At 42.3% G+C, this 15,994-nt stretch overlaps 1 protein-coding gene across 1 annotated transcript in view; it reads right to left on the bottom strand.

Moving 5' to 3' along the window:
- LAMA2 (laminin subunit alpha 2) overlaps window positions 1-15,994 on the bottom strand; it is a 588,770-nt gene that overhangs the window by 16,200 nt on the left and 556,576 nt on the right. Inside the window, exons 53-56 of the mRNA XM_084776810.1 lie at window positions 15,103-15,279; window positions 9,252-9,400; window positions 3,623-3,799; window positions 3,225-3,393 (exon numbers count right to left, since the gene is read on the bottom strand). Of these exons, the coding sequence (XP_084632936.1) occupies window positions 3,225-3,393; window positions 3,623-3,799; window positions 9,252-9,400; window positions 15,103-15,279 (672 nt within the window). The remainder of the gene's footprint in view (window positions 1-3,224; window positions 3,394-3,622; window positions 3,800-9,251; window positions 9,401-15,102; window positions 15,280-15,994) is intronic.

The raw sequence follows: 15,994 nt of genomic DNA, 5'->3' as shown, positions 1-15,994 counted from the left end.
AATCCCCCTGGGCCGTGCTTCTCGAGAAGGCTTGGAGTCATCACTGCAGGCGCTTGTTCCATTTGAACACATCAATTGGTTTCTGTATTGATATGCCCAGGTGCTTATCCACCCCATCCCTGTCATTCTAGACGACACACACACACACACACACACACACACACACACACACACACACACATTTATAATGCAGGGATGTCTTTCTTGTTAAAGGACCAAATATCCAGAGAGATAGTACAAAGGGCTGGTCGGCTTCTGGCACCGTGAAAGGAGATAACATGCAGGAAATACTATGGAATCCAGGGTGGCTGACCACATACTAACCACAGGATTGACATATCCATTTCACAGGGCAGGGCCTTCCCAGGATACTTTTCAACTAGCTGGAAGCACAGGGAATGTTTTCTTTTCACTCTAAGCTGCTGACAAAAATTAGCGGTAAAAGAGGGTCTACGAGATAAAGATGGGAAAGAAGGACAGCGACTCCCGTCAGGGCTTGGAGGTAGCAGCGCCCACATCTAAGATTGAAAATCTAAACTCAGAAATGTTAGGAAACAAGGCCCGAGAGCCATTTCATGCCTGAGTCTGGAACTGCCTACAAGCAGAGCATGGTTCAGTATCCGAGGGCACCCAGTGTGCGTGGTCACCCTGAAAGTGTGCAAGGCTACCCCACCTAATTCTCACAAAAGGAGCAACACCGTGATAGGGTGTTACCTCAGGCTAGATGTTGTTCAAGCTACTTTTATGGATACTATTTAAGGATCTTCAGAGTTAATTGTCCTCACTGTCAATAGATTCCCTCACACGAAAGAACATCAGCTGTGTAGCTCACCGAGCAATGGCGAGCGAGCGCTCCTTCCCTCTGTTCCTTCCTGCTTAGCCGTGGTGGTGCCCATCTTGCATTTGCTGGGCTCTCAATACGTATATTTTATAAAATAAATTACCAAGTTGTTAGCTTTTAGGCACCTTCCCTTTTTTTCCAAAAAGGAAAAAACTAAATGAAATTAAAATGGATAATATGTATCTTATGAAATATGATTCTGCTTGGTGCGGTGGTGCATGCCTTTAGTTCCAACACTTGAGAGGCAGAGGCAGGTGGATCTCCTGTGGGTTTGAGGCTAGCCTGGTCTCCAGAGTGAGACTCTGTCTTAAAACAAACAAAAATCACGAAGTTGGAAAATTCTAAAACTTTCTTACCCTACAGTGACAAATGAATACAATGTGCAGTAGGAGAGATGGCATGCGGGGTTCAGGTCTTTATTACTTGTGTGCATAATCTGAGGCCACACTATAACCTCTCCCATGGGGTCATTTATGCGGTGGGTTTTCTATGCTGGAGAGATGGATGAGAAGTTAGGAACACTTGCTATTCTTGCGCAGGATGCTGTGTTCAGTTCCCGGCACCCATACCACAGCTCACAACCATCTTCACCTGTGCCATCTTTTAAACTTTGTCTGCCTCACATGGTGCACACACATGCATGTAGGCGAATACTCATACACATTGAAAATAAATTTATAAAAGAGTTGGGACTTTCAAGATCTTTTTTTCTCCACGATTCAGTACTTTCCTGGTGAGCAAGTTGGCCTTCTCCTCAAGCCTTGGTCAGCAATCTTGTCTTCTAAGTGCCATGCCGTGTTTTTGGAAAAGGCAAACTATTTTGCTAAGAAAAGATGAATTAGGATAAGAACTAGAATAAGAGATTCCAAGAAAACGTATTTCTAAAAATCTCCATGTTTCAGAAACTAGAGTGATGTGCTTGAGGGACTTCTTAAAGCAAGCTTTGTAGAACATACAGGAATATCCTGGACCAGAATAGGTTGTTTAATAAGATAGAAGCACAAGGAGATGCTAGGTTCTAGCCTCATCGAATGAGATTAACATATGGGAAACACTGTCTAACTTTGGATGGCTGACAATGGGTTAACCACTGATTTGGCTAAATGAGGTACTCAGTAGAGACCACCAAAGACCTTCTCTACCTCACCCCAAACAAAGCAACACACAAAGATGAAGATCTACTGATGATGAGGCCTAAGAGGTATTGCTTGACCAAATAGGATTACTAAATCAAAGCCAACCAGCAGATGGACTTGTTGGAAGCATCTATGTAGCAGATCTCCGCAGTACCCAAGGGAGAAATCACCCTACTTGACCAGGACCTTTTGGTTGTTAATTGGTGACCCTAGGCACCAATACATTCTAATAATATACATAAATGAAAATAAAATACTATCTTATAAAAAAACAAAGTCTCAATTTTCAAAGTTCCACATACACCATGCCCCTTGATTATTATAGCATCGTAAGAATATTGATTATAACACAGTCATTATCATAATTTCATTGTAACAACTATAGTACCAGAAGATTCATTTTGGCTGGACATGGGCTGTCAATCTGGACTTCACAGAGCTGTTATGATGATGCATATCATACTAGATAGAACTTGTTTGGCTAGAGGTGGGCATGTGGTAAGCCTTCTCACACAGCAAATGCCATCATTAGTTTACCCTTAGTTTATTTCAGGCACGTAGAAACTATCTTCTAAGCTTCTGATGAGGTTTGACATCTGGGCTGTTAAGATCCTCACTTTACAAGTTGGGGGCCTGGGGCCTTGACTGGCTAAGTGGCTTTTCCCACATTCACTTAGCTGCTAGGTTGGAGGGCTGAGACTGGGGTGTAGGCTGGTTGACTGACTCAAGATTTTCACCAAAGATGTCCTGTCTCTTGTACTGTGCTGAATTCTCTCTCTCTCTCTCTCTCTCTCTCTCTCTCTCGTAGAATTATCATGTCAGTCACAGATATACATTTATGTGATACTTATAGACAGCTGTGATTATGTATTAGCAGTTTTAAAAAGGAAGGCCCCACATTATATGATACGATGCATGCATGACATTCCAAGGGACTGAAGACCACCACAAGTATCTCTGCGTATTGGTGTCATAAGTGACTTTGAATCTAGATTCTGAACCTTTCTATCCTCTTCAGCGTTTCTGTGGAAACTCGGTTCTAGTTTATGAATGTCAAAATTAAAGGGATATATGTGAAAGTAAAAGCAATTTAGAGGAGGTGTGAGGAGGCTGGCCTTTCACAGGCACGTTCTTGGTGCTCCAGTGCTAGTAGTAGTGGCTGAGGCTACTAGGTAGCTTGGCCAACGTCCCTTCTGGAAATGACTCAAAGGAGAAGGTTCAAAAGCAAAGTCTATGTGAACACTTACGTGTGCCAGGGCAGGCGCAGGTGAGGGGAAGGCAGGGCTGGGCACTGGCTGAGGCTGAACAATGACTTCAGCTGGCACGGTGCCATCTTCATCCTCCCGGGGCATTTGGTAGGCACAGCGGCCAATGTCAGCATTTTTGAAGGCTACAGGCCGTGCAAAGTCCATGGGGCTAATCAAATATAACCAAAACGAAAGTTTATCTTATTTTCTATTGTCTTCTTCCTTAACAATCAGACTGCTCCCAGCCCTGCCTTGAAATGGTCAGGGTAGAATTCCAGGCCTACATTAAAGCTCTTCATAGCCTCTTCCCTCCTGTGGGTTTTGGATAATGTGGACGCTACAGCGACCTTCATGTTAAATTGTAAAGCAAATGGGGAGCAGAAATAAGAGTCACTTACACAGAGTTAATAACAAGATTCCATACACAGCCTTCAAAAGCAGGGATATTCCTGAGCGGGGAGGGCTGAGATTCCGGAGGCGCACCCCCGACAAAAAGCCTCTTCACTTCGATAGGCTGCTCCGCTGTCAGATTTTGCATATGTCTCCTGTCTTCATCGACTTGGACAGTGAAGACACTGGTAAAACATTTGAAGACAACCGATATTCAGTCCAGTTAGGAACGACTTTCCCATTCCCCCCCCTCGCTCTCTGCTCCCCAGAATTAATTTTTCTATTATGCTGTTGTTATTACTATTGGTGAGAAGAGGTCTAGCTGTGTAACTTTAAGCTGGCTTTGAACTCCTGATCTTTCTCAGCCCGTTGACAGATACAATTTTACATGACCCATGGCACTCTGACCTCCCATAGCTTTTAAGATGGCCCAGACTGGATGATTAGGACCTTGACACCAAACAAGCAACAAACACCAAGGTTTCCTAAGACTTTGTCTCAGGCCTTGCTCATTAACTCGAATTGAAAGTTTATCGGAGTGCAGCAATTGCTTGGCTGGTTTGTGCATGTCTCTGATGCAGGTGGCAACACAGGTTTTCAGCCCAACACAAGTTCTGTGAGAACAGAGGCTGCGGGGCCCTATAGCTGTGTCTAATGGGATAGGGGTCCATGAGTTTGGCATAGCGTGGGGATGAATTTTGCTTGGCTCTTTGTGCGGTGGTTTGTGCTAACTATTATCTTCTAGCTAGGGGACAAACCATCCTCCTGGGAGCTGAGGCTGCAGGAGTCAACAGCAAACACTTACAGTACATTTTGTAAAGAATGTAGCTGCTGGCTTTTGAATAGAAGAGGCAGGCCAGAACACCAAGCTAATTGTTCCTTGCAGTGAATTTCCTCAGTGGCTGTTTCATTAATTTCCCTAATTTGCTTATGAGTGATTACTCACACGCTACTAATTGAGAACTACATACTACTTATTCACAACAATCCTTGGATCCAAAGGCAAAGCACCAAGAAACGGAGTTCTAATGATGAAAACGGCCAAAGGCGTTTTCTCATTTTCTTTGTACAAGAGGGTTTTAAGCTTGGTCCCAACAGTGATCACAATTCTGTTCCTCATCGTGGAGGGATTGTAAATGGATTACTGAGAACTTAGTTCTCAGCTGAAGGGAACACCTAAGCGCATTGCCATATTAATTGACTTTTGTTAACAATGGCGGGGGTGTGGGTGTGGATGTGTGTGGGGTGGGAGGGTGGGGGGTGGTGGTGAGGAAGCTGGCAATCAAGGCAAGCGAGCTCAAAACAATAAATTAAGACATGTTAGAACCTGGAGCTGAGCAGTGGATCTACTTTGGTCTAATTCCAACATAAATAAAAACAAAAACAAAAACAAACAAACAAAAAAACAAAAGAACTTTGTTGTGGCTTGAAATGTCACAATTCAGGTGTTGTAGAGGCACGAGTAAGATTTTGTTTCAAATGGAAACCAGGGAGGCTTTTGTTTTTTCTGTTTTGTTTGTTTGTTTGTTTGTGTTTTAAAGAAAAGACTGGGAGAATAGTTTGGCAAAACCCAGGAGGTGCAACCTCACTGCTCAGCGCATTGGTGGTTTGAAGGAGACAGGCACTCACTTCCAGGTGTGAGTGATTTACAGGGCAGGGCCTGACCCCTGCACCCCCAGGCAGCCTTCTCTGGCTCTAAGGCATTGAACAATGCTCCCAAGGATTTAGCTGGGGATTTAATCTACTGCTGAGGTGTGTGCACTGAGAGCAACTTTCCTCTCCATTAGAGTGTTAACAGGCCCTTCTCTTCTAAGGTAGCTTCTCCAACAGTGCTGTTGTAAGGGGGAGCTTCACAACAGGCCTTCCCAAGCTGTAATGCAGAAGGAATGTGAGTCAGGCCGGCCTGGAATTCGGTATTAGTGTGCAGTCTTCCTAGCAGCGTGACCTTGGGCAAGTTATTTAATCATGCTTAGTTTCATTTTATTCATTTATAAAATGCAGATTAAAAACACTTACTTCAAACAGTGGAATACATTAATTAAGAGTTTGCCCCGAGGCTGCGGTACATAATAAGGGCATTTCCCTCTCATTTTACATTTAAGAAACATTGAATATAAATAATTGATTCAGTTCCTTTTTAGATAAGGACATTAACAACAAATCCATTCTGGTGTGATAATCTGTCCTGATTTTATTTTATTTTTTAAGATTTATTTTATTTATAATTATATGTATGCGTATATATCCCTGTGTAAGTATATTTGAAAATGAGTGCAGGAGCCAGTGGAATCCAGAAGATGGCGCTGGATGCCCCGGAGCTGGAGTTACAGGTGGTTGTAAGCCATGAGATATGAGTGCTGGGAACCCTCAGCAAGAGCAGTAGATGGTCTTAAGCACTCAGCTGTCTTTCCAGTCCCTCATTCATAACTTGTAACTGATGGCTACTTTATGCAAAACACTCATCCCTGTTAGCACTGTCAAAGTTTAGCTGATTACTTTCTTTGATAACTTCAGGGGTACTCTGTTCCTTACTTATTTGCAAAATGGGTCCAATAACTTTCCAAGCCATCAGCAATTGTGTACGTGGAGGAAGGTATTAAAAGGAGTATTTGTAGCTTACTTGAAAAATAAAATGATATTTCTGTTGACATCTATTGAATGCTAAGGGAGACAGGACTGGGGTGACAGTGCCTAAGTCATGAGCTCTGACAGTTGGAACTTCTGAAAACATAACTTCCTTGTCTTTGGCCATATTCTGTACCTGTGTGTTGAATGTTTTCACAGGAGACAGGGTCAATCCATTCCTTCATCCCCGTCACCCAAGTACTTATTTTAGACCTTTGGGTTTCAGAGTTTTTGTCCAATTAGAGCTGATGTCCATGGGGGTAGACTCCAGGGGAAAGGTCAAAATCAAGGCACTCAACAAACAAGGCAGGGGTTACTGAGTACCAGGAAATTAGATAAGAAAATGGCTGAGCGCCCCCCAACCCCAGAAAAAGAGAGAGAGAGAGAAAGAGAGAAAGAGGTAGAAAAGGAGTTAATGGAGCAGGGCTTAAAAAGGAGCAAAAGAGGGGTTGGGGATTTAGCTCAGTAGTAGAGCGCTTGCCTAGCAAGCGCAAGGCCCTGGGTTCGGTCCTCAGCTCTGGGGGAGGAAAAAAAGGAGCAAAACAGTAGAGAATGTCAGCCATGAGAAATTTGCCTCCCAATTTGGTAAGAAGTCAAATAATTTAAAAGTGCTTCTACAGTTGCAATGCTGTTCTGGAGTTTAGGGAAAGAAATGATTGCCCTTTAGCATAGGAAAAGCACTGGGGGGAGAAAGCAAGTATTTTCAAATTAGTAATAGCTCAGCACACTTGATACCTGGTAACGTAAAAATTTAACATCCCCAGTGAGTAAGAACATTAGCAGGTCAAGTATCGTGCACAGGAGGAGCATTTAGGCTGTTTATAGTTGGTTTAAACCTGGCTCTTGTTTCTACTATGCAGTTTGAGGTAAATTATGTAATATTTTCTCATTTGGGACGAAAGGACATTAATTCACTTCTCACACACAATTTAGAATGATTAAAAGACAATTTTGGGTTTGAACTCAACACAGTGGATTCTTTGGAATTGCCGTATGAAGCAGCACACCGTTTTCGGGTGATGTCACCGTTTTGGGGTGATGTCTGCGTAACCAGCTTCAGGCGGTTGCTTAGAGAGTAGATGATGACTGTGCTTTGACCTTGGGGTGCCAAGGAGAACAGGGGTAGCAAACGGGTTCATTTTGGCACAGAAATTAGATAACCACACAGTCATATGTCTGACACATCATCTCGTAATTAACAATGAATGGAAAACCTGTTTGTTTATATGGCTAATTAACCGAGTGACCAGTTTTCAGGGATGTACTGTATACAGAGCCTAATCAAATGAAGGCTGGATTGATGGCCACCAGCTGTGAAGTTGGCGTAATAAAATGCCCTTCTTGAAGAAACACCTGTTAAAAGGACACCTCAGTACAACATAGGGATACACTTCGGAGTTGAAAATCAGTTCTCTCGAAAATAATATACTTCTGGTGGATTTTGGTCACCTATGTTTCCAAAATCTACATTTGTTTGTTGTTGAAATGATTGAGATTTAAAGACTTGTAAAATGTCCTTCCCACAGTGAGAAAGACTAACATTTGGCAAGTGGCCTAAAATGTAGATGTGAAAACATTAAAAAAACAAAACAAAACAAAACAAAAAGGGCTGGAGAGATGGCTCAGCGGTTAAGAGCACTGGCTGCTCTTCTAGAGGTCTTGAGTTCAGTTCCAGAGGATCTGACACCCTCTCACAGACATACATGCAGGCAAAACACCAACACAAGTAAAATAAATAAATCATTAAAAATAAAAGTACTCAGCAAGAGTTACGTGGGAAAAGGTAGTTTTCTACCCCGACCCCAGACACTCTGACCGTGAAACTTTGCTATTAAATCATTAAAAGTTCTGAGTTGTCTAAATATTGATCACTCTTTTTTTTTTCTTTCTTAATCATGAGTTCCAAGCCTTTCAGTCTAGACACAACACAAATGATTAGAATTAATTTAGCCCACGAGCAAATGCTCCATGTCACAATAACAAAGCAAACCAAAGAAGGCTTTATCATTTAGGTAGAAAACAAGAAACCCTCAGTACCTATTTAAACTATTACCTATACAGGAGGATACCTAGAAAATACAGACCTCCAATGTCTGACTACAGCTGCTTTGGACCACAGCTCCCCATCCACACCATTGCTGTCCTCCTGGGTGCTCTCTCTGCTTTGAGGTTTCATCAGATTGGATTTCCAGTTCTTGTCTCTCTGCCTTTGGTTTCATAAACGGGTTGCTGGTCTAGAGGTCTGAGGCCCTCCAAGCCCCTGCCTTCTGTTTTCTTTTCCTCTCACTGCCCTTCTGAACTAATTTCCTCTCTGAGTTGCTACACAGTGTTTTGATGAGGAACACAGATGGCTTCCCCAATAAAGTAAGCATGCAGACATGCGGCAATCAGTTTCTATGCTTAAGGACGATTCCCTAGCTCCGGGCGCAGGACAAGTAGCCTTGCAGACTGGTAGAGAAGTGGCCGCCATAAATGATTACAAATGGCCACCATTCCCCTCTTCTGCTGTGACCCATTTCTCCCAGACAGCCCTGAACACTTTTAGGGAACAGACAGGGACGAAGCAGACTCCTAAGAGGCTTAGGTCTGACAGCTACTGTCTTGGTCCATCGTATTGGGGCCAGGTTTCTAAGCAGCTGCCATCATTGGTGTGGAACCCGAATGAACTAGCTAGCAGCAGCCAAAGGCTGCCGGCGCCATGCGAGCTACAGAAGAGACAGGAGGAGGGATTTTTTAAAAAAATTGCCTGAGAAGATGCACAGTGTAAAGAAGAAGAGGAGAAGAGCCACAGAGAAGGGAACTCCTCAGGCCTCTGAGGTTCCCAAAGACGAAAACACAAGGAAGAGGACCGGAGTGAACTGTCACAATTTGGAGCGTGCGGTTTGTCCACACGGTGCGGACAGTTCAGGCAGAGAGCTCTGCTGGCAGCGAGGGCGGGGGGGGGGGGGTGGGGTGGGGAGCGGGGGGGGGCACATTAGTTAAGGCAGCAGCAATTGCTCTAGTCCTAGTTACCCTCTAGTTCTTTCCATGTGAACGGAATGTTCTCTCCCGTCATGAAACAGATTTGGATCTGGTTTGATGACAATTTTCCTCATTGTTCGTGTCCCCGAGGAGAGATGCACTTCCAGACGGCCCTTGTTGAGGAATATGGCGTAATAAGCCTGCAAAGGGGGCGAGGGGGGCGGTGAGAAGAGGTAATAAAGATTAACCAAGGGTTGCCAACTGTGACTTGGCTGTAGTGACAGTCTGTCATATCCACAGAGAAGGCAAGGAGGATGCCAGGTTCTGTTTTACTGTTCTGTCTTACTCACTTCGGACAGGGTCTCTCACTGAACTTGGAGTTAGGCTGGCACCCTCCAAACCCCAGCAACAATGCTGTTTCTGCCTCCCGCAGGGCTGGGTTATAGGTTCTTCCACTTCCGCATCTGGCTATCTATGTAGATCCTAGGGATTTGAACTCAGGCCTTCATGCTTGTTCAGCAGGGGCTATTACCCACTGAGCCAGCTCCTAGCCTCTCAATATTTGCTTCAACAGACTTGATAAGGAGGCAGGAGCGTCTTTTGTCCCCCAATCCACTAATGTTTTGCTTGTTGTGCAAGGGGGCAGGTGGGTACCCTGACATCAGTCATCTGACAAGTTTCTAATATTCAACCTGCTTACCTCTGTCCTCTAACTCACAGGACCCATCAGCAATCAAACGGTATCAAAAAAATCGCTCTCCTTTCTACCCACAAAAGGGCAGCTAGCTTCTAGAAATTCAATCTGACTCAACCTCACGGGATCTGAGGGTTCACACTTTAATTTGTCCCCAAGCTGGCGGAAGAGATCGCTGCAACAAACATGTAATTCGTCTCCCACGTTTTAGAAAGACAATTTTCCATCTGCAACCACTCCTGCTTTCTTCTGTGTCACTGTTACCATAGCAACCAGGATGGTTTTGATACCCGATTATGAACTACAGGGAGCTTGGGTGCAATCCTTGTACCCAAAGCTGATGCTCTATGCACTCTCTCTCCTGTGTAGTAGCAGGGCACCGCCTTTTACAGTGATCCTTCCGTCCTCCAGGAGTGACTAAGATGTATCCCGTCAGCATGATCATGCCTTCAATAATTCACTAGCTTCTCTATGCAGCTGCGTGTCCAGCACACAGTGTGCTCAGGGTCAGCCCTCGCCATCCGCCAACGGGGCCACCACAAGCCACTTACTCAGAAACTGTTTTAGCTGATTGTTAGATACCGCAAACACAATCACAAATAGCCTTCTGGGTAACTTCAACTGTCAGTTTTCACAAATGAAATATATCCATTTAGGTAATGCTGACTCTCAACACACTTGAACAATTTCAACACTATTTCCTTTTGAAGATAACAAATATTATGTGATTATTTAAAAAAAAAAACCTAGATATCAACTATCATCAAATGTCTGGAGCATTACAATTTTATTTTTGATGGACTTTGTACTTCACTACTTATTATTTCTTATGTTAATTGTTTTAATAAGAACACATTCTATTTGAAGAACTTGCCTGAAATCTGTTGATTTAAACCATTTATTCAGTGCTAAGACATTTGGCAGTGACCAAGGGGACAAACATGCTGTGGTGAAAATTTCAGAATGTTTGGTTTGATTCTTAATATAATCCATGTATCATTTTCTTTCTTTCTTTCATGTATATTTTAAAAGATTTGTTTATTTATTATGTATACAGTGCTCTGCCTGCATGTACACCTTCAGGCCAGAAGAGGGCATCACATCACATTATAGATGGTTGTGAGCCACCATGTGGTTGCTGGGAATTGAACTCAGGACCTCTGGAAGAGCAGTCAGTCCTCTAACCTCTGAGCCATTGCTCCAGCTCAAATGAAACAGTCTGGTTTTTGTTTGTTTGGTTTTGTTTTTCGAGCAGGGTTTTTATGTGTAACAGCCCTGGCTGTCCTGGAACTCTCTTCGTAGATCAGGCTGGCCTCAAACTCACTGAGATCCAACTGCCTCTGCCTCCCCAAGTGCTGGGATTAAAGGCATGCGTCACCACTGCCCAGGCACCTATCATTTTCAAAAGGGAGAAAAGTTTTTTATTTTTCAGGATTAGAAGATGAAGGATTTGGTAGCATTCTTTTTTATATCTATTCAATGGTTATTACACGCAGTGAGAAGTTAAATATTACTATTCTTCCTCTGTGTGTCAAGAAAAAAAATATAGAAGACTTTTTAAAAAAATTGTAAATTATGTATATCTGTGTATGAGTTCAGGTGCCTGTCTAGGCCAGAAGAGGGGGCGGGGAGCCAGATCCTCTGGAACAGGCGTTGCAAGTGGGTGTGAGGCATCCCTGGGCTCCTCTGCAAGAACAGCCAACACTGTCAACGCCTGAGTCGTCTCTCCAGCATCTGGAGAATGTTTCACGCTGACTGATGTAGTCCTCCTGCTGTAAATGCATTTATGTCAGACCTGAGGCCATGTTTATGCTCTGGTCAGCTCTGTTGTAATCTGCCATGCAATGTAAGAAGCTAGTGCTTTAGTTCCCTCGAGCTTTTCCCCCCAATCTCTTCTTTCTGCCTCCCCATCCCAGGGTACCACTGTTACAGGATTTATTATCCCAGGATTTAAAACATTACTTTTTTTGGACATCCACACATGTATCTTCCGTAAATAATATGCCCGGTGCTTCTTCTGACAAAACCTAGACAAGTGAGCTCATCGTATCTTCACTGCTGCTTAGTCCTCTTTCCTCCCATCCACCCCTGCTGTCTTGTTGCCTTGTAATTCAGCCCTTGCTGCTACTGTGTTCTGCATCATTTAGCCAAAACACCAGTTTCCTGCTCTCTTCTCCAGCTGATGAGTATTTGAGTTCTTTTTTTTTTTTTTTTAAACTTATCTGTTATAAATAAATGCTGTTCCTCAGGGGCACTTTTGTACCTGTCTCATTGCGCACCTGTGCCAGTGTTCAGCTCTGTACACAGGGTGGGGTCCCTGACTTGTAGAGTATGCATGTGGTCCGCCTTATAGAAGAGTCCAATGCAGTCACCAGAGCAACTGGATCGGTTTCCTCTGCCTGCAGCAGTAAGGGCTGCCCTGAACAAAGGCCTTGCCAGCACTTGATATCGTCGTATTTTGTAATGTCTTATCATCCTAGTGGATATGGACTCTAGTGTAGTGCGGATTGAAAAATGCATTCATCATCTGCGACCTCAAAGTTGAATGCCTTGAAAAAAAAATTTTTTTTTTTTGCACCCATCGTGCCTTCTCTTCTGTGAAGTGTCTAGTCGGATCTATTCATTGTTGTACATGTCTCAGTTGCATCTTCGTTTCTGAAAGTTGCTTTTACACTCAGTTACTGGGGTTTTTGAAGGTTACATCAGCGACATCTTTTCAAGCAGATGCTTGCATTTGGTGTTTTTTTGTTTTTGACAAATGGAGACTTTTAATATTTATGTGGTTGTATTTACACTCTTGTTTTGCTAACTAAATTTCATCCAGGAGATCAATAAGATCAAATCTATCTATCTATCTATCTATCTATCTATCTATCTATCATCTATGTATCATTTGTATGTCTATGCATCTATCACCTGTCTATCATTTATAATGTAGCTGCTCTATCTATGTATACATCTATCACTCTGTAGTTTTTTGTATATATGTATACACACATATTATATATCCCCATATCACAATCTATATATACATATACCTTCCATGGGGAGCAGGGTTTTCCTTTGATGTAGCTCTGGCTGTTCTGGAACTCATGATGTAGACCAGGCTGGCTCCAAACTCAGACACATATGCCTGTTTCTGCCTCCTCAGTGCTAGAATTAAAGGTGGTGCCACCATTCTGGGCTATTTTCTTCTAAAGTTTGAAACTTTTATTTGCTTCTGTGTTGATAACTTTTAATTTTCTGGGAGCTTATTTTTCCAGTTTGGTACAAAGCAAGAATTATATCATTCTTTCCTGTACAGAAACCAATGGCCCTGTAGTCATTCAGGGAATGCCTACTGTGTTCTTAATGATCTGGGATGCCACCCGTTGGGCACATCCAGTCTTCCCCACTCTGTACTACCAGGACAGAATTTTCCAGGGGTGAACACATGATGACAGTCTAAATCCCTGGCCTAGAACGAGCTGATATCTGGTGCCACAGCCCCTACCACCATATTCTTCTATTTCAGAAGTTTTGCTGGATTTTGATCTTTGATATAAATTAAAAAACAAACAAACAAAAACCCAAACCTATCATGCTCTAAGATGGGATTCTTACTGAAATTAAGTCTGTGCATCACATTAGGGAAAACTGATATATTTTTAATAATGAGTGTTTTTTCACTAACAAGATGAATGTGTGCATTCGTTGAGAACGGCTTTAATGGCTCTCGATAAAACTTTACAGTTTTCTCATCTGTCTAACTTGCTGTGTTTATTTTTTAAACACACAGTTCCTTTTGTTAGCCAGCAACTTGTCCTTTCCTTGCTGCCGCAGACAGGTAGACTTTCATAAGTCTCTAGATTGTCTTCTATCAATGAACGTTTTTGTTTTAAAGATGTGTATATCCATGGCTTATGTCTATATTCTTCCTCATGATGAACCCATGGTTCATGCTTAATGTCAAGAGTATGGATGTGAAACAGCCACCCTTATTTAGGTCCTATTTCATAGCCTCCCACATGTGATGTTCTTACATGCAGACCACTCACCATCATCTTTTTACAGACAGAATGTTTCTTCCTCTTCATTCACTGTTTTTTTTTTTAAAGCCATGCTTGTTGTTAGATTTTACCCAATGTTTTTCTTAAATCTGTTGACATGGTTGTGTGATTTTTAATTTGTAAATATTAGATTATAACATTATTTGAGAATCGTGGATTTGTTTATTCAGTTTGTGAATGTTTTGGGGGAGCACTGCCATGGCATGAGGCAGGAACGCAAGAGTCAGAGGACCAATCACTTGTGGCAGCCAGGTCTCCTCTCCCACCACGTGGACCCCAGGGCTCAAACTCAGACAGTCCACTAGTCAGCGAGGACCTCAGCCTACTGGACCATCTCACTGGCTTCTATTTCCATATTTCTGAGATTCTCATGGTTATACAGTCTTTGCTCCTCTTCACGGATCTCTTGTGGTAGGCCTACTTGTGTTTTAGAGAAATAATTAAGATTTTTTTTGCCTACTAATCATTACTCAATATTAAAATCTTAACAATTTAAAAGGTCTCTCTCAAGGCCCAGGAGAGCTCAGGTGGTAAAGTACTTGCTTTGCAAACATGAAGAGGACTTCGTTCAATCCCTAGAACCTACCTTTGAAAAAAAAAATCCAGGTGAACTTGCAGCACATGCCTGGAATTCCAGCACCGAAGAGGTGGATGCATGAAGAGTTAAGGGGCTTGCTGGCCAGCCAACCTAACCTACTTGGTGAGTTCTAGCCCAGGGTGAGACTCTGTCTCAAAATCAAAAATTAATAACTGCTGAACTTTGTCCTTTACACTTAGACACACACATACATGTGACATGGACCTGAGCACGCACACATGAACCTCTCTCTACAAACACATACACATATAGAATCATCTAACAAAAATGACATCATCTCATGTGTAAAGATGTTTTCATATTTACAGGTATATTTGTAAGGCAGTTTGTCTATTTGCTTGATCATACCTGACTTGGTAATAACTATGAATTCTCTCACTGAGAGTGATCAGTCCTGGTTAACCGAGACAATAGTCAAAATAAGTGATGTAAGCCTAACTATAAAACCAATTAAATGGTGCTATTTGAGGCACACACTTCACCAACTGAGCACCTCTCACCCTCTAAAGGTGCTATTTGAAAGCAAGGGGAAAATGTCTAATGAGTGAGCCGTGACGGTACCTGGGCAGTTTGCCTCCTTTTTCTCCTGGGTGGTGTTGGTGTCCCTCCACTTCCCAGGAGAATGATGCCAGACTCGTTCTTGGTACTGAAGGACAGGTTGATTTCTGTTCCGACATCAATGGGCACAGGAGCGAGCTCCACAAAACCAGGCTTGGGGAAGCTAACTGTGTAAACATTCTGTGAGGAAAAAAGGAAGAAGAGGAATCATTATAAATGAGTGGCTGAATTCTCCATACCACTTACTTCCTCAATACATTCAACATGACTACAAAAATAGTATAATTTTAGGGAGTGTGAAAATCTATAGTCACACTGAGAGCTTAAGAACAGTTGAAGTTGAAAAATAAAACCGTTTCAAACACAGTGAATCTTTGGAACAGTTCAGTTTAAAATTTAAAAAATTATGGCCTATGTTTTAAATATAGAACTCTTAACACGAAATACAAAAGATTATTGGTAGGCTTTTTTTTTTTTTTTTTGGTTTAAATCTACCTTGCTGTTTTTCTTAAGTTTTTATAGATTGTGTGCTATCAATTAACTTTTTATATTTTAAAGATGTGTGTATCCATGGCTTATATGTATATTCTTCCTCATCCTGAGCTCATGGGAAAATGTCCATTAATATCAAGAGTATAAGTACTATTAAGAATAATTTCTAGAGCCATAGCCTAATTATTTATTAAACATAAATAAATCAAATACTTCATGTCTGGCTTTTTTTTTCAAAATTAAAACAATGCCACTGTCTTGTTGCTGAATATTGAATTCACATACTTGTGTCTCAGAGACTAACATGGTATGAAGAGGAGAAAGTCACCCACTTCTCACAGCCATGCAGAAAGCATGTAGTCTTCTACAATTCACTTTACCTTCCGCAACCTTGTTCTTCTCT

The sequence above is a fragment of the Acomys minous genome, assembly GCF_964271855.1.
Source record: "Acomys minous genome assembly, chromosome: 3".
NCBI classification, from domain to species: domain Eukaryota; kingdom Metazoa; phylum Chordata; class Mammalia; order Rodentia; family Muridae; genus Acomys; species Acomys minous.
The sequence above is the reverse complement of the archived record's forward strand: the minus strand, read 5'-3'. Positions and strand labels throughout refer to the sequence as shown.